General features: G+C 42.4%; 1 protein-coding gene across 1 annotated transcript in view; it reads left to right on the forward strand.

Moving 5' to 3' along the window:
• SLC39A8 (solute carrier family 39 member 8) overlaps nucleotides 1-17961 on the forward strand; it is a 74200-nt gene extending 56239 nt beyond the window's left edge. The window contains exons 7-9 of the mRNA XM_068270756.1: nucleotides 9195-9402; nucleotides 12396-12580; nucleotides 16940-17961. Of these exons, the coding sequence (XP_068126857.1) occupies nucleotides 9195-9402; nucleotides 12396-12580; nucleotides 16940-17089 (543 nt within the window). The 3' untranslated portion in view covers nucleotides 17090-17961. The remainder of the gene's footprint in view (nucleotides 1-9194; nucleotides 9403-12395; nucleotides 12581-16939) is intronic.
• Nucleotides 17962-19154: the final 1193 nt, after the last annotated feature.

Here is a 19154-nt window from a genome sequence, read left to right on the forward strand (position 1 = left end):
TTTAGAAAATGCAAAAAATTATACGCAAGGCCCATATCATCCCAAAAGTTCCACCGTAGAGACCAAGTTTTCTCAAAGGCAGGGACCCTATTATCACATTAGACAGAGAATGGCCCATATGCAAATTCACCTTTTCTCCTAGGTTTTCTCCTAGGTGATAATTTTTCACCTTCTCTTTAAAATAACTTTTCAGCATTTCTCAATTGAAAAAGTACCATAACCAGTGATAAAAAGTACCATCAAAATTATTTTGTGTATTGCTTGCTGGGGGTTTAAAAAGCACTTTATTGACAAGGGCCTGTATGCAATTAACTTTTTCTCCTGAGTTTTCTTCTAGGTGATATTTTTAAACTTGTTAATAAAATTCCCTTTAAGCCACCAATAAACAAGAAAATACTAAACATAAATTTAATAGTACCTTTTCATTTAGTTTTTGGTACTGTTTTAGTTGAAAGGTGATGGAAAGTTATTTTAAAAGAATTTGAAAAATGATCTCCTAGGAGAAAACTCAGGTGAAAAAGTGAATTGCATATGACCCAATATTTTTCACTCAACATAATGTTAGTAAAATTCCACTTGTTACTTGTGTCAGTAAAAGAGTGGGTTGTAATCATTGCTTATCAAAAAATATGATATAGCAGCGAATGCAATATGCTAGATCCAGTGGCGTAACTGAGTTGCTTGGACCACTGGTGAGAGTTTTACATGGGGACCCAAGCACTCTATGAATATGAAGCCCCAAATCCTACCAAAGACAGTTGACAGTTTCACTGTCAGAGCAATGTAATCAGAGTAAGGAAACAGCTAGTTAAAGAGAACCCGAGGTGGGTTTTAAGAATCCTATTAGCACACAGATGCTGGGTCTGCATATAATCACCAGCCTCTGTTACTATACTGTTCCTCCCAGCCCCCCCGCGCTCTGCTGTCCCCCATATATCAAACTGCCGTGCTAGCCACACGCAGCATGTCGCTAGCAGGCTGTTTACATGCAGACTGTTAATCTCCGCCACTCCCCCTTCTCCTCTATAGCGCCGCTCCCCGCCTGTGTCCCTTCCCTCCCTGCCCCTGTAAGCTGATTGGAGGGAAGGGACGCAGGCGGGTAGCGGCGCTATGGAGGAGACGGTAGAGCGGATATAGTAACAGAGGCTGGTGATTATATGCAGAACCAGCCTCTGTGTGCTAATAGGATTCTTAAAACCCACCTCGGGTTTTCTTTAAAGAGATACAATTCTTACAATAAAAAGCATACCATTCTATTCATTATGTTCTCCTGGGTCCCTCTGTGCTGTTTCTGCCACTCCCTGCTGCAATCCTGGCTTGTAATTGCCAGTTTTAGGCAGTGTTTACAAACAAAAAACATGGCTGCTAACCAGCATGTGATAGGCTGAGAGAAGTTCAGTCTGTGACTCATACAGAGCCTGCAGGGGGCGTGGAGAGGGTGTGTATAGCTTCTACCTATCACAAGCAGAGCAGCACATTCCTGCCTGAGTGCCTGAGTCCGACAAAGCCGTCAAAGGAAAGAAGATTAGATTATATAACAGAGATAATATAGCCACTGTGCAAGTAGGAAAGGTTGCAGTAAGACAGACCACATTAGAACAGGTATAGGAACTTATAGGATAGAAGAAATAAGCCTGAACATTTTGTTACAGAGTCTCTTTAAGGATTACCACAAAGCAATGCACATATAGAAGGCTACTTTGGTATAGATTGATTCAGAACTTGGCTACAAAGTTTACTTATCTCATATCAGTAGATAGAGGTAGTTGGACATTCCCACTAAATATGATCTAGGTTTCATCTGGTTCACAGCCTCTAGTCTATAGCATCTGTTTTCTCATTTTATTTTGAAAATACCTTTTCAGTACATGGCATCTGAAAAAGTGTTTAAGAACACCTGAACTGATGGATATGGAAGCTGCCATATTTTTTCTTTTTAAACAATACCAGTTGCCTTGCAGTTCTGCTGATCTCTCTGGCTGCAATAGTGTCTAATGCCTGCCTGGTACACATAATGCAGTTTTCTGTCAAACTGACAGTCAAATAGATTATTTCCGACAGGTCCGATCTGATTTCCAATAGTTTTTTTGTGATCGATTTTCCAATCACGTCTATACAAAATCAATCAGAAAAATGATTGAAAATCAGATCGGACCTATTGGAAATAATAGATTCGACCACCAAAAAAAGGAAAATTGCATTGTGTGTACCAGGCATAAATCACACATCTGAAACAAGCATGTGGCTAATCTAGTCAGACTTCAGTTAAGGCGGCCATACACTTATAGATTTGCAGCAGATTTGATCATCAGATAGCTTTCTGTCAGATGCCTGTCAAGTTGGATCTGAAAAGGAATCTATCCGATGTGCGCCACACACCAGGAACAGATTTCCAATAGATTTCAGAATTAAATCACTCTGAATGCATTATTGGACCATTAGATCCAATGCAACTCTATGGGCCATCCATCTGCTGCCAGAAGCAGATCGACCTAGATTTTCCATCCTGTCAGATAGATCAAATTGATCGAAATCGGCCACACATCGATCTGGGAATTTGATAAAATCGATTTGTGATCGATCGATTCTATAGTATCGATCGACCGATCGATGGCTGAAATCAGCCAGTGTATGGGCCCTTTTAGAGCATGTTTGTTCTGGGACTATAACTAAAAGGATTAGAGGCAGACGATCAGCAGGACAGCCAGGCAATTGGCATTGTTTAAAAGGAAACAAATATGGCAGCCTCCATATCCCTCTCAGTTGAGGTGTGTTTTAAAAAGTAAGAAAAGTAATATAAATTTTAAGTAAATTTGGGACAGCCTAGGGCAACAGAAAAGGAAATTTATTGGGGACAGCCTAGGGCAACAGAAAAGGTATTTTATTTATAAGATTTGAAAACATTTCCTGCAAGAAAACAAGTAAGAAAAGTTAATCAGGGCAATACAAAGTTCAGACAGAGCTAAAAGTGGAACTTTAGCAAAATGGGGGTAAAAATAAATCAATACATTGTAAAGTTAAAAAATAAATGATTGATATTCGCCATTTTGTTCATATTGTTTGAACCACAATCAGCCTGCCTATAATCATCTTTACTATTACTGCTTGCAGACATGAAAAAAAAACAGACAGCACCAACTGTCATTATCGATGACCACACCCCCTAACAATATGATAGGCTAAAAGGTTGTTTTTATAGACATACATATGCACTGAGGATGATACTGGTTGCTTGGCAGTTGAAAACAGACATTATTTTCCACAATGCAACACTGTTCACAGACAGTAAACTGTCAGGACCTAGGTCATGACATCACACCATGGGAGGGATTTCACCACAATATCAGCCATACAGACCCCCCTGATGATCTATTTGAGAAAAGGTAACAATTTCTCACAGGAAAGGAGGTATCAGCTACTAATTGGAATAAAGTTCAATCCTTGGTTACATTTCATTACTCATTACTGAGCGTGCTCAAGATGGCAGCCTCTTTTTTTACCTGCTCCACACCTTGTCTCGGCTCTGGGAAGCATTAATCACATATAGGCACAGAAGGAACAAAAATACTTAGAGATTCTGCACCATGAAATCTCTGGCTGCAACTGGAACCTTCTGGGAAACGTGGAAGTTTATGGATGGCTAAGTTACAAGCTGGATTGTACTCACCATGAAAGTCATGTGTAGTTGATCTTGGTTTTGGAGTCCTGCATGGGAAGCTGAAAAGCCACACAAACAAAAGCCTTCTCTACTCCTACAAGGACACACAATGGAATAGGATTCCTCCACCTGGATACTCAGGAGGTTCACAGCTTCAAACAGATCAACACATCAAAACGCATGTCCATGCAACACAGCAAGCAGATCTCCTACCTTCCCAAGTCCTCTTACCAAGGTAAGGGAATTCAGCCTCCTTCCCAAACACCAGTAATATCTTCCAACTGGCAATCCGTTTTTTGCAGACTGTACAAATACTTTAAATGCATTCAGAGGCTGAAATTATATTGACTCCATTGCCTTTCTAAGTAAACCTTAGTAGCACCCCATGCTCTGCATATCAATGGAATTTTCACACCTCTTCTAACAGATTTTCAAGGCCAACATTTGCTATTGTATACCCCCCACTAATAAACAACAACAATCAAAGGAAGAGCTTACTTAACCCATTCCTTCCCAAAGAGCAATGTTAATCTATACGGCCAGCTTCTTACTATTTCTCAGGCCATCAAGAGCTGCATCTCACATTGGGAAAAAACAAGCTAATTTGCTGGAATCTCTAGGGATTTTAAATAAAACGCACAGAGGTAAAAAAGGTGGCCAGGCCCATAAAAAGTGCCACACTCAGACTCAGTCCAACTTCAGGGACCCAGGCCCATTCAAGGAAAAGAACTTTCCAGCGATCTCCAGTGACGTTTACTGGAAATCAGAGGCTGAAAGTAGCAAAGGTTACCATGTCCCTAGTCAGGGATGCAGTAACACCCCGGCAGTGAACCCAGTCGCCAATGCTAAGCCCCATGCAGTCACCGCATTGCTCTGCAATGCCCGCTCTATAAACAATAAGACAGCCATTATTGCGGACCTTAGGCCCGGTTCACATTAGCGTTCCCTGTCCGGATTCACCGGGCCGGATCCGGACCGTATACTGTACAAACGGAACTTACGTTCCGCATAGCAATGCAAAGGCTATGCGGACGTTCACAGGTGTCCGTTCCGTACAGTACGGAGCCGGACCGGATCCGGACTCTGGACACTTTTCCAACATGCGCTATTTTTTGGGCCCGGATCTCCGGCCCACACACCCGGACCGGAGCCGGACCTGAGCCTGACAGCACCATCCGGAACACAGAAACCAATGGGAAACGGAAGGCACAGAACACACTGCCTACAAACACCTGACGTTCTACCCCACATCCTATGCGTATCCAAGCGGCCATTTCGGATGGGGACACATGGGCCAAGCATGTCTGGAGTGGAGCAGCAGTGACAGACGTGCTGGAGCTGTTTGGCAGAATGTCGGACGTGGAGGTGAGGGCTACAGCGGAGGAACCTGATTCTACAGGTGCACCAGGTGCACCTTCTACTGACCCCAACATTTTTTTATTTAAATTTCGCTATTTTTTGCCCACGGATCCGGATGGCAGCCTGATGCATGCTTGATGCAAACGGACCGGATCCGGATCAGGTCCTGATCCGATCAGGATCCGATCAGGATCCGGTCCGTTTGCATGGCAAAACGCAAGTGTGAACGGGGCCTTATTCAGACATGCGATTTTTCATGCATCACTGAAACCTGGATTGATGCCAATGCGGGTCCCACATTGGAATCAACCATCCCATACAATTACTCAGTCCTAAGTGAGGGAAGACGAGACCGCAGAGGAGGGGGTGTAGCAATTTGTGGCAAAACAACTCTGCAGCTCAGAGCCCTGAATTCTGGCTCAACAAAGTCCTTTGAATGTATAGGTGCCCAGATCTCAGCTGGTAAAGGCTTCAAAATTTTAGTGGTTTATCGTCCCCCCGGAGATGCTGACCCATTCCTACAGGAATTCTCAGAACTTCTGGCAATGCTGACTCTGTCTTATCCGAGACGGATCATCCTTGGTGACTTCAACGTCTGGGCTGATAACACTCAATCACAAAATGCAAATGAACTAATAAATCTCATGGGTGGACTAGGCTTCACACAAGTTGTAAAATCTGCTACCCACAGAGGAGGGCATACGCTAGACTTACTGTTCCACCTTGGAATGGACATTAGTAACATAATAGTAACCCCAGTGGTGTGGTCAGACCATCACATACTACAGTTTACTATTGAACATCACCCTATCAAGCAGCTCCCTAAAGAAACAATCAAAATCCGTCCCCAGAATAAATTAACACCAGAGAGGATAACTGCCAACCTGGATTTTACAAATCTGCTCCACAGTCAAATGGACCAAACACTCTAGTAACCCAGTACAACAACACAATATATGAGACACTTGACAGTATTGCCCCATGGCGCACCAAATCAGCAACCAAAAAGCAGAAAGCTAATTGGTTTGACAAAACCATCATGGAAAAAGAAAGGGCGCAGACTAGAAAGACAGTGGCGTAAATCAGGGTCTGAGGAGCACAAATCTAGCCTAGTTCAACACCTCAGACAATACCAACAAGCAATAACCAAGAAAAAATCAGACTTTATCTCGCACAAAATATCTACAGCCAACAACAGAGCTGGTCAACTCTTCCACAAAGTGGAATCACTCTGCAACCCTTCCTGCCTAAAAGCCCTAACCACATTCTCCAGGGAAAGGTGTGAAGAATTCTCTGCCTTCTTCACAAACAAGGTGTCTACCATCCGTGCCAGCATTACACCAACAACAACAATTGACCACTGGACTTTGCATCTGCCTACTACCGTACCACCATAGCAAGTCTTTGTGTGTGAGTGAAGAATATTTTGGAATTCTCATTCAAAGTCTCCGCCCCACTACCTGCAACCTGGATCCTGGCCCAACTGGATCCTTAATGCAGTGCCCAGAGCTGATCAGGCCAGCACTTCACAAAATCACTCAGTGCTTCTTGCAAAGTGGACTTTTCCCAGAAGAACTAAAGAAAGCAATCATAAAACCCCTCTTGAAGAAACAATCACTAGATCCCGATCCTGTAACCAACTACAGACCTGTGGCGAACTTACCATTCCTATCAAAAGTTATCGAGAAAGCAGTCGCCAACCAGCTAGAAGCCAGGCTTACAGATAACATCTGTGATACTTTTCAGTCAGGATTCAGGAAAAGGCACAGCACTGAAACGGCATTAGTCCGAGTAATGAATGATCTACTTACTGCAAGGGACAAGGGTGATTGCTCAATTCTGATTCTTCTTGACTTGTCTGTAGCATTTGATACTGTGGATCATGAAATACTAATCCAGCGACTGAAGAATTACTGTGGCCTAAGGGGTACTGTTCTTAGCTGGTTTTAGACCTTCCTATCTGGCAGGACACAGCAAGTATGTCTGGGCACACACTACTCTAATCCAGTGCCACTTCCCTATGGAGTTCCACAGGGTTCTGTACTATCACCATTACTCTTTGCAGTCTACATGCTCCCACTGGGCAAAATAATCCAGAACTATGGCCTAGGATACCATTGTTATGCAGATGACACACAACTGTATCTGTCCTTCAAGCCTGGCACCCAAGACCCATCAGCATCCAAAAATGCGTGTCTAGTGGATTTACAAAATTGGATGAACACCAGCTGGCTGAGGCTGAACTCTGACAAAACATAGGTGTTGGTGGTAGGTGGTCCACACATGATGGATAAAGTTCAAAATGCTCACCACCTCAAACTAGCAATTGGGGGAGATACTGTACAGTATAAAGACTCTGTGCGAAACCTTGGGGTGATCCTGGATGGAAATCTAAAATTCAAACAGCAGATATCAGCTGTCGTCAAGTCTTCCTTCTTCCATCTAAGAAATATAGCGAAAATCAAACACCTTATCCCAGCTGAAGACCTACCTGTCCTGGTTCATGCATTTGTATCCTCCCGCCTAGACTACTGCAACGCCCTGTTCATCGGATCTACAGAAAATGTTCTGCGCCCCTTACAGCTAGTACAGAATGCTGCAGCCAGACTCCTAGCCAATGCCCCCCGCAGCTCACACATCACCCCAGTGCTGCAAACTCTTCACTGGTTGCCAGTAAAATGGAGAATAAATTTTAAGATCTGCCTGCTGACATTCAAGGCTCTACACCACATGGGACCCAAATACACAGCGGATCTATTGGAACTTTATGCCCCTCCACGCACCCTCCGCTCTGCCAACAAGATGAAGCTGGTTATTCCCAGGATACACTTAACATTTGGTGCTCGGGCCTTTTCCTACGCAGCCCCTACTCTATGGAACTCACTTCCACAATCAGTACGAGAGGCTCCTTCTCTGGACAGCTTTAAAAAAAGGCTAAAAAATCACCTCTTTTCCCGAGCCTTTGAGACTGCATAATGCAGGGTCACAGCGCTTTGAGTCCCCAGGGAGAAAAGCGCTATATAAATATTATTGTTATTGTTATTGTTGTTGTTCATCTTTAGGCAAGGAAATAGTATTTCCCTTAATCAATGGTTTAAGAAATAGTTTTTCAGCTATTATATTTCCCAAAAAGCAATTAAAAAGGTGGGATCTAAAGAACTGCTATAATTAAAGTTTTAAAACAGATTTAGTTAATGCTGACAAAATGGTCTGCAATAAACCATTACATGGTTATAGACGACAGAAACCTTTTTATAGCATATATATAGTTATGACAGCATTCTGCATGTGTTGGCAAATGTGTAAACTTGCTTATATCATTGGAAACTGCTGTCATGGCAAAAAGTTGTACAGGTAAAATAAAAAAAATGTGTCACAGTCACACACAAACCCAATAACATTTTGCATGAAAGGTCGTAACCTTGTAAAATTATGATCACGAAATGCCTTGTTTTATAAAGACATTACCTTCATTTAAAGATGTTTGCAATTCTTGATCTTGCTCTGAAGTATACAATCTATTAGGTAACTTACATGTAACTTACAGGGCCTTATCCTATTGTAAATATAAAAAAACACATCTTATGTATATGAATCTTTGCCTGCACATCACAAGGAACTAATAAGCAAGATCCTGGTTTAGACACATGTTTGTTTGACGTGTGTGATTTAGACACTACTGCAGCCAAAGGGATAGCAGCATGCCAGGCAACTGGTATTGTTTAAATGGAAATAAATATGGCAGCCTCCATATCCCTCACAGTGCAGGTATGTACAAGCATGCATATCAGATGTTTGACTGGATTTGATGCATGCTTGTTTCAGGTGTGATTCTGATACTACTGATGCATGAAAGATCAGCAGGAAGCCAGGCAACTGGTATTGTTTAAAAGGAAACAAACATTGTAGCCTCCATATCCCTCTTACTTCAGGTGTCCTTTAAATGCAAAATTTGCATGCAAGAAAAAAACCCACAGCAGTGCTTCATAATTTTGCACAACTTGTGCGCTTTCTCATTGACAATCATTAGCTCCTGTTGAATAACACATAAGATGAAATAAAGACAAAAGCGCATAGTGTCTGAAAATATTCTATGCAGACAAGTGTGAACCCTCCCTAAAACTACAATGTGAATTCCATGAAGTAAGATCTTACCGATTTCTGATGTATCTTACAGGACTCAGATACCGGTGATCACTGCTTCAGAACAAGGAAATGGACACCATTGAGAGACATTGGAACGCTGGCATGGATGATCACTGTGAGTGATGGTCTGCATAACTTTATTGATGGGCTTGCTATTGGAGCATCATTCACACAATCCCCCCTGCAAGGCCTGAGTACATCCATTGCCATTCTGTGTGAAGAATTCCCTCATGAATTTGGTAAGTAAATGTATATGATATATGATAACTGGTTTATTTAATCAACTGACAAATTAATTTGAGAATTCTTGTCACCTCATCGTTGTTTAACTATTGTTTCATATATTATTTTAAACCTCTTACACACACAAAACAAAAGTTGTTTGAAAGGTCTGAGGCCTCTTTCACAGTGCGACGTTAAAGTTGCACGTTAGAAAATGTTTCAATGCAGACTAACGCACAGCAGTACTAAGTCTGTGCGACATTCACAGTGCACACGTTGCATTTGTGTGTAACGCGTAGCGTTATTAGAAAGTGCTGCATGCTGTGCATTTAGCAATAAATCTGCTGCGTTATTTGTGTTGCACATGCTCAGTAATGTTTTTTATGTAAAACGCATGCGCTGTTTTCGTTCCATCACTGTGCGACGAAAACGGCGCATCAAAAGACGCATAATGCAAACATCAAAGTTAAAGTCTATATGCGTTGCGTTAGGGCCACGTTGTGCGACCTTAACGTCGCACTGAAACGCAATGTCCTACTGTGAAAGAGGCCTGACAAAAGACAGAATTCTCCATGTTGGACGACAATCGTGTGGTAAGATGTAGCCAAATGATGAGTGACCAACAATATGCTCAGCGGTAGCTCGGGCATCACTAAGGATCTGGAATGCCGGGAAGCTGCTGTACACCTGAGCGGCATTAGCGGCAGCAGCCGCTTGTATCGCTCACATGACCTGAGGGTGCCCGGGGTGAACAGCGGCTACTCTCTATCTCACCCCTTCCCCCTAGTGCTGGCACTTCCTGTTTCTGTTATTACGCATGTGACCAACACTAGGGGGAAGGAATGAGCGAGAGATGAGCTGCTGTTCGCCACGGGCACCCTTAGGTCAGGTGAGTGATACAAGCAGCTACTGCCGGTAATTACCAAACACAAAGCGCAGCAAGGGGACATGGAGGCAGACACAAAGCAGGGCACAAAGGTGTACACAAAGGGGGACAGGATGAGGACACTTTGGGACAGGATGAGGACACTGGGGGACAGGATGAGGACACTGGGGGACAGGATCAGGACACTGGGGGACAGGGTGAGGACACTGGGGGGCAGGATGAGGACACTGGAGGACAGGATGAGGACACTGGGGGACAGGAGGAGGACAATAGGGCACAGGAGCAGGGGACAAGGGGGACAGGAGCAGATCACCGAAGGTGACAGGAGGAAAACACATGGAGAATACTGAGGGGGACAGTAGGAGGACACTGAGAAAGCAGGAGGAGAACACCGCGGGGGACAGGAGGAGGACACAATACCTGGGGGGGGGAGGGGGTATAACATCTACAAGATGCTCCTGGAACATGGTCGCACCGGGTTTAGTATATTTCTCCCCTGGTTTTTGCCCTCTAAACCTAGGTGCGTCTTATATTCTGGAGCATCTTATAGTCTAAAAAATAGGGTAATTAATAATCAGTCCAGTTTGTTAAAGGATCTCTCATGGGGAAATAAGGTACTGTAGCTCCATCCACTTGCTGTATTACACCGGTGACATAGGCTATGAGCAGGGCATCAGGTGACATTTTTGTTTTCATTAAAATGTACTTGTTCAATGATCTACTTATGTACAAAGAAAATTTGTGCAAGGCTACATTCACAGTTGTCGTTGTGTTGCATTTCCTGTTACAGCAGGAACACAATGCAATGGAACGGGACAGCGGCACCACACATTTTGCTCACATTGTGTCGGGTACAGTGAAGCATACCGCCAAGGAAAAGTATGCTTCACTTTTACTGATAATGCGTTTAGCAGTAACGCATTGCATACACTGCATTAGGATGCTGCAACCCATTATACCGCAATATTCCTGCCGCACTGTGAACGTTAGATAGGCGGTATATTGCAGAGAGGTAAGCCGCATTACATAGCAGCTGCTACACTGCACTGCATTGCCTCACTGTACACATGGCCTTAACCCATTCGCATTCCGTCGTTTTCACTTGAGAAATGTTCACCTCCCATTCATTACCCTATAACTTTATCACTACTTATCACAATGAACTGATCTATATCTTGTTTTTTCCGCCACCAATTAGGCTTTCTTTGGGGGGTACATTTTGCTAAGAGCCACTTTACTGTAAATGCATTTTAACAGGAAGAATAAGAAAAAAATGGAAAAAATCATTATTTCTCAGTTTTCAGCCATTATAGTTTTAAAATAATACATGCCTCCATAATTAAAACTCATGTATTGTATTTGCCCATATGTCCCGGTTATTACACCGTTAAAATTATGTCCCTATCACAATGTATGGCGACAATATTTTATTTGGAAATAAAGGTGCATTTTTTCTGTTTTGCATCTATCACTATTTACAAGTTTAAAATAAAAAAATATAGAAATATTTCATCTTTACATTGATATTTAAAAAGTTTAGACCCTTAGGTAAATATTTACATGTTTTTTTTTTTTTTTATTTACATGTTTTTTTTTTTTATATTAAACATTTTATTTGGGTATTGTTAGGAGGGTGGGATGTAAAGTATAGATTTATAATGTAATTGTGTGTTATTTTAAATTTTTTTTAGTTTTAGTTGTAGTTTTACTTTTTGGCTACAAGATGGCGGCCATGAGTTTGTTTACATGACGTCACTCTAAGCGTAACACACGCTTAGAGTGACTCATCGGGGAGGGAACGGCCAGAAAAAGCACAGCTTCCGAGAGAAGCTGTCGCTTTTTCAGCGGGGGAGAGGAATCAGTGATCGGGCACCATAGCCCAATACATTGATTCCTTGGCTACCGAATCCGCGGCCGGGAGTGCGCGGTAGCGCGCATGGTTCCTGGACGTAGTTTCTACGTCCAGGAACCAAAATAGGTTAATGTCATGCTATATATGAAGTGTAGAAGAGAATAAATTGGCAAAACATTTTTTTCAAAAAAACATTTGATTGTGTAACATGAATACCTTTTTTTTGCCCCACAAACTTCTGTTTATAAAGTGAGTTTTTATTTATTTTTCAGGTGATTTTGCAATCCTACTGAATGCAGGAATGAGTATTCCCCAAGCTTTGTTCTTCAACTTTACATCTGCTTGCTCTTGTTATGTCGGTTTAGTTTTTGGCATTTTAGTGGGCAACAACTTTGAACCAAACATCATATTTGGAATTGCTGGAGGCATGTTTCTGTATATAGGATTGGCAGATATGGTAAGACAAATCTTCAAATGTTAATCTTATCTCACAACTACATACATTGGAGGGTTTTTGCAAAGGGGCAGCTTCTGTTGCTACCTGTAATAATAGTTTCCAAGCCAGCAGTTATGTCTGTATGTTTTTCTGTCCCACACCACTCAGGCTCTGATTGGCTGCGGTGCTGTGTTTGTCCGCCTTACTCATGCCCCTTACTGCCCCACTGTGTTTGGCAATAGCTCTGATTGGATGGCGCACACATGCAAAAGTATGGAACGTGTGTATGTGGTGCGATAGCTAGTGTTGGGCGAACACCTGGATGTTCGGGTTCGGGTCGAACAGGCCGAACATGGGCCAGATGTTCGGCATGTTCGGCCCGAACCCCGAACTCAATGCAAGTCAATGGGGACCAGAACATGCCGCAATACGGCCCCCCTATGGGGTCGCAGGCATAAGGGGGGAGCATGCCCCGATCGCGGGGGGGTCGGAAATTCCTGCCACCCCCTCCGCTAGCGCTCCCCTCTCTGCCCGCTTCCCCATAAAAAAGTTTGCGTAAAGTTAAATAGTACCGGTGGTGGCTGCTGCAGTGGCTGGCTGGCCTGGCAGTGGTGTGAGTGAGGAGGAGGAGTCCGAGTAGGACGCGTTGAGGCCGGGCAGCGGGCGGTTCAGCGGTAGTACCCTTGTGGTACTTCCGCCCTTTCTCTGACCTCACGTCCTCTACATGATGACGCATACGAGGGTACACGTGACGCGTACCCTCGTATGCGTCATCACGTAGAGGACGTGAGGTCAGAGAAAGGGCGGAAGTACCACAAGGGTACTACTGCTGAACCGCCCGCTACCCGGCATCAACGCGTCCTACTCGGACTCCTCCTCCTCACTCACAACACTGCCAGCCAGCCACTGCAGCAGCCACCACCGGTACTATTTAACTTTACGCAAACTTTTTTATGGGGAAGCGGGCAGAGGGGGGAGCGCTAGCGGAGGGGGTGGGGGGAATTTCCGACCCCCCCCCCTCCCCCCGCGATCGGGGCATGCTCCCCCCTTATGCCTGCGACCCCATAGGGGGGCCGTATTCGGCCGAACAGGGCCCTGTTCGGCCGAACAGGGGCCCTGTTCGGCTGGGCATTGAGCAGTTCGGGCGAACCCAAACTAAAAGGCCGAACACCATCAGGTGTTCGGCCGAACTCGAACATCACCCGAACAGGGTGATGTTCTGCAGAACCCGAACAGTGGCGAACACTGTTCGCCCAACACTAAATAGCCCAGACTCCTGCCCCGCGGCGCTTAGAGCGCACCACCTGCTACTTACCCCATAATGTGAAAAAATAAATGTACATCCTAATACAAGTGAATGGAAGCCACTGCTCTGCAGCCAGGTGGAAGTCCCTCCCTTTGCTGCAGATTGTTGGCTCCCCACAGGGTTCCTATGCACTCCAGTAGAGTGCATTAAAGAGACACTGAAGCGAAAAAAATATATGATATAATGAATTGGTTGTGTACTATGAATAATTACTAGAAGATTAGCAGCAAAGAAAATATTCTCATACTTTTATTTTCAGGTATATAGTGTTTTTTCTAACATTGCATTATTCTATAATATGTGCAGATTACACAACACTCAGCATTCAAAATGATTCTTTCAGAGCAGTCTGTGAAGTAATGACATCTCCTCTGGCAGAGGAAAAGTAAATAGTCCAGGAACAGTTGAGATAATAAAAGTCAGATAACAGCCCTCTCCAAGACTAACTTAGTCGGAGAGCTTAATGGCTTGTTTGCATAGAGATAACAACTGGAGTTTCACAACTCTTCCTGTACTGGAAACAATTAGACTGATGTATCTGATCTTAATGTTTTATTTCTTAGCTGTACTACACATACAAATCATAATATCATAATTTTTTTTTCGCTTCAGTGTCTCTTTAAGGGCTTATTCAATAAATAACATTGTATTTATTATTATGGAACAATAAATAACATTGTATTTATTATTTTCCGGGTCAAAGAGTTCACTTCCTGACTTGCATCAGGGAGTGAATTAAAAAATAGCTCTTAAAAAGCGCTTAGAAAAGCGCTTTCAAAAAATCACGCAGCCGGGAGGCACAAAAAAAAATTGCGCACGAAGTCGTAAAACGCTTGCAATTTCGATTTTAGATGTGAACAAGGCCTAAGGCCCCCTGCACACAGCAAATCGATTTGTGATTCCGATTTGCAATTCCGATTGGCGATTCCGATTTTCCCTGGATGCTATCAAAAGAGAAACGCAGAAAAAACGCAGTATGCAGTACCGATTACAAATCGGAAATTGGAATCGCATGTGAAAATCGATTCAAAATCGGAATGGGTATCGCATGTAGTGTGCAAGTGGCCTTAAGAGTTTTTTTTTTCTTGTTGCAAGCATTTAGTTATTTCCACCCTACATTCCTATTGCCGCTGTACTGTTGGATGTTGGAGCCATTTGACAGTTTGTGGGAATACAGGAGCTTCATAAATGTTTCTGGAAAATGAAAGATCCCAGACCAATTTTACCACCTTCCATGTAGTATGAGGATGAGAGCATACCTACACAGTCTGTTCTATTAAGCTGAGTACCTCCATCAGATAAAAATCTTTACAAACTGAGGAATTTGTCTGTCACATAGGTTTGTCAGGGAGGTTTGAAAGACTGATCTTTGTAAAGATGCTGTACACATTCAAAAAGATCAGTTTCCTGCAAAATGCTTTCATAGTCTATGATATCTGGAGATCTCATACCCACCTTGTTTAACGGACATTCATCTGCAGATCAGATGCACCCTGGTGGATCTGATCTGCAGATGAATGTTGATATTGGTAAAAGGAAATTTAGGGTTGAAACGGAATAAATTGAATGACAATAGTTACAAAAAAAAGTATATATAGTAGATGTCATTAGATACACGCATGCGCAGAATCCATCACCAACAAACTTTGATGTCACTTTCGTATGCACGCGCAACAATCATTCATGATCGGTCGTTTGAACATAAATTTGGCCTCAATTCACTAAGATCATGCTAGAGATAATAAGGCAAGAGAAAATTTACCTCCACACGTGAGAGAGTTATCTTACCTCTTCATTCCTTAAGTTACCTCTCCTGTAGTTAATTTACCTCCTCTGTAGTTAATTTACCTCCTCTGTAGTTAATTTACCTCCTCTGTAGTTATTTTCACATGCAGCTAATTAACAGCCTGTCTTTAACTCTGGAGTTATTTTAAGGATTGGAGAGTTAATTTAAAGACAGAAGAGTTAACTTTAGGCTTGCCTGAGGTAAAATGTTTCCTGAATACTACATGCCTTATCACCATGGTAACAACTCTAGAAGAGTTATTAAAGACAGGAGATAAGTTTAGTGAATTGAGGCCAAAGTCAGTTGTTAAGGTAGTTAGTTCAATTAAGAGCTTAGCATTCCAGCCGTTGAATGGTCGTTCGACTGCCAATTATCTGTTGTTATGAACAATAGTAGTCAAAAGTCTGTACTAGCTTGTCGGAAAAAGTAGAAATGTGAGTTTTAACCTCCTTGGTGGTAATCCCGAGAGCGGTAATTCTGACCTCTGTTAGGGGTAGCCGCCGGAGGCTGTGTGCAGATTATAGCGTGCAGCGGGCATTTCTACATACCTCCCGGGGGGGATCCCGACGTTGGCTGCCATTCTTCTTCCTCTCCTCCGGGGCTCTGCTTCTTCCTGGTGAGATCGCCCGCTGTCGTCATGATGACAGCCAGCAATTTCACTTTAGAGTTACAGCACCACCCAGAGGATGGAGGCATAACTGCAGCCAGGGAGGTGAGTGATTTTAAAACCGCTGCAGATCTCCCTGACAACATGATTTTTTTTCCAGGTTTTAAGGTCTGAAAGGGTGCAAAAAATTGCAGCGCTTTTAGACCCTAATATCCGGAAAGAATCATAATGCCAAGGGCGTTAAGGGATATAATATATATATACACACAAAGTATGCATATTAGAGAATTACTGCATTTTTACATTTTTGTTCTGACACCTGTACTGTATATTCTCTCTTCTCCCTATTAGTGATGATTGGAATGTGCTAATTATGATTTTGTGTAATTTTTCTTGTAAAATACAAAAATATGAGTAACATGAAATTAAACATGAAAATACGATTTCATGTGCAATTAAGACACAGAATTACATATTACGAATAAGTTATGAATTATTCAGAAAATTACGAATTATAATTTATTGTAGTAATTGCAAATTACGAAATTACACCTCATCACTTTCCTGTAGCCACAACATGAGAGCCAGTTAGAGCTTGCCTTTGCTGCCATCTAGAGTTTGTTTCTTGGTATTGCACAGAAGTGTATCACGGTTGTAATATGCATCACCTTTCTATTTCAGTTTCCAGAAATGAATGAAATGCTCAAAGACAAGATAAAAGGAAGAAAAACAGACATGATCTATTTTGCCATTCAGAATGCTGGCTTGCTTTCTGGGTTTGCTATTATCCTACTGATAACCCTCTATGCAGGAGAAATTAATTTGGAATAATCTGTATTCCTCTAATGACTGGAAAGTAACAAGAAGCTACTGTAGAAGGACAGCTTACATTTAACATGGCCTCTTATATTGTAAATCAATGAACCTCCTGAAATGAATGATTTTTTTATGCACTCTTGGATCAGATTCAAGGCATAAAGAACGGACTGCTGCTACATCAAAATGAACTATTTATATGTTTTTTTTTATTGAATGCACCAGGCATTACCTGTACAGTGTTATAGTGAGCCAACGGTGTTACAATATGTGATGCATATACAGTACTGGCAGCTATTGCCTCTTCATTCCTTGTGATTTGGGAAAATCAAACAATGAGCTCACATCCAAATCACAGCGAAATTTATGTAAAAATGCTTTGGTATGTAAAGATTTTTTTTTTTAATCAGTGCTTTGTATTGTTTTTTTTTACATTTTTTTTTATTGTTATTTTTGGAACTTTTGACCCTTACTGATGCTCTTAGTGCTGTTATAACCTTTTCACTGTTCTTTTGTAAACAACTGGAAATGTGTTTAGAAGACTCTTAAAGTGGACCTGAACTCTTGCACAGGACAGATAAAAACATAGAGAAATGCACCCTGTATGTATTTAGCCAGTTTAGCCTGTTTAATCCCCCTCGTCTGTGTCTAATCACAAGTTGTAATTTGATCTTTCCCGCATCACCTGACTGCCACGGCAGAGATTGAAGATAAGCTCATTTGCCAAAAAGTTGTTAACAATATGTTAGGAAGTAGAAACTGTACAGATTTATTTTTGGATTTGTATCAGCTGTAACAAATACATGTTTTTGTTTAAGGCTGTATTCACAGTGGAACATTGCGGTTTAATGTGACATTAAAGTCGCAACGTGTCTGCGTTAAAGGGAAGGTCCAAGCAAAAAAAAAAAATGAGTTTAACTTACCTGGGGCTTCTACCAGCCCCATGTAGCCATCCTGTGCCCTCATAGTCACTCACTGCTGCTCCAGTCCCCCGCTGGCAGCTTTCTGACCTCGGAGGTCAGGGCCGCATTGCGTACATTTTTACGCATTCCCGCTAGTGCAGGAACATTAACATATACATTTTTACGCGTTAGTGGTGCAACGCATACATTTTTGTTCCTGCACTAGCTGGAATGCGTAAAAATGTATGCAATGCGGCCCTGACCTCCGAGGTCAGAAAGCTGCCAGCGGGGGACTGGAGCAGCAGTGAGTGACTACGAGGGCACAGGATGGCTACATGGGGCTGGTAGAAGCCCCAGGTAAGTGAAACTCATTTTTTTTTTTTTGCTTGGACCTTCCCTTTAAGAGGTAACGCATGCATGCAGTGAGTTATGACAAAGCAATATTTTTTCAACGCGACTTTAACGTCGCACTGTAAATGGCCCATAGTATTAGCATTGCAGTGCGGTAAGCTGCGTTATAAGACTTTATAACGCAGTTCCACAACGTGGCACTGTGAATGGCCCATAGGATTGGCATTACAGTGCGGTAAGCTGCGTTATTAGACTTTATAACGCAGCTCCACAACGTGGCACTGTGATGCGACCTAAAGGTTATTATGCTGTTGTGTATCTTTTAGAGCAGAGAGGATGTTCTGAGTTCAGGTCCGCTTTAAGCAGATTTTTTTTCATACATTTCCAAATGTCAACAAAGAGATTCAATTTTTTTTTAAATATTCAACTTTTAAAATAAAAGTCCACTCAAAGTGATTTCCCTGTTTTAAGAAATATTCTTTAAATCACTTCATGGGCATTTTGCAATGGATGCAGTCATTAATCATCCATTTTATAAATATAAAAGAAGAACTTGTTTTCAGAAATTTGCAATAAATATTTCTTTTGAAAATATGTGGTGTGGCGAGTCATTGTAGACTTGTAGTTGGTGCTCTGCTCACTTCCTTGCTCCTCTCAGTCTGAACTCAACCTCCATTACAGGATATCTGATCTGAAGGGGAAAAGTTAAGCTTTACTTATCTGGGGCTTCTTCTTTCTGATCCTTTGCCGCAGTTATGCTGCCCTCCAGTGTGCACAGCTGTGGTCGGGGATCTGTTGGATTGACTTGAGCTGCCTCTTATCAGTTG

This window comes from Hyperolius riggenbachi, chromosome 1 (genome assembly GCF_040937935.1).
Source record: "Hyperolius riggenbachi isolate aHypRig1 chromosome 1, aHypRig1.pri, whole genome shotgun sequence".
In the NCBI taxonomy this organism is placed as follows: domain Eukaryota; kingdom Metazoa; phylum Chordata; class Amphibia; order Anura; family Hyperoliidae; genus Hyperolius; species Hyperolius riggenbachi.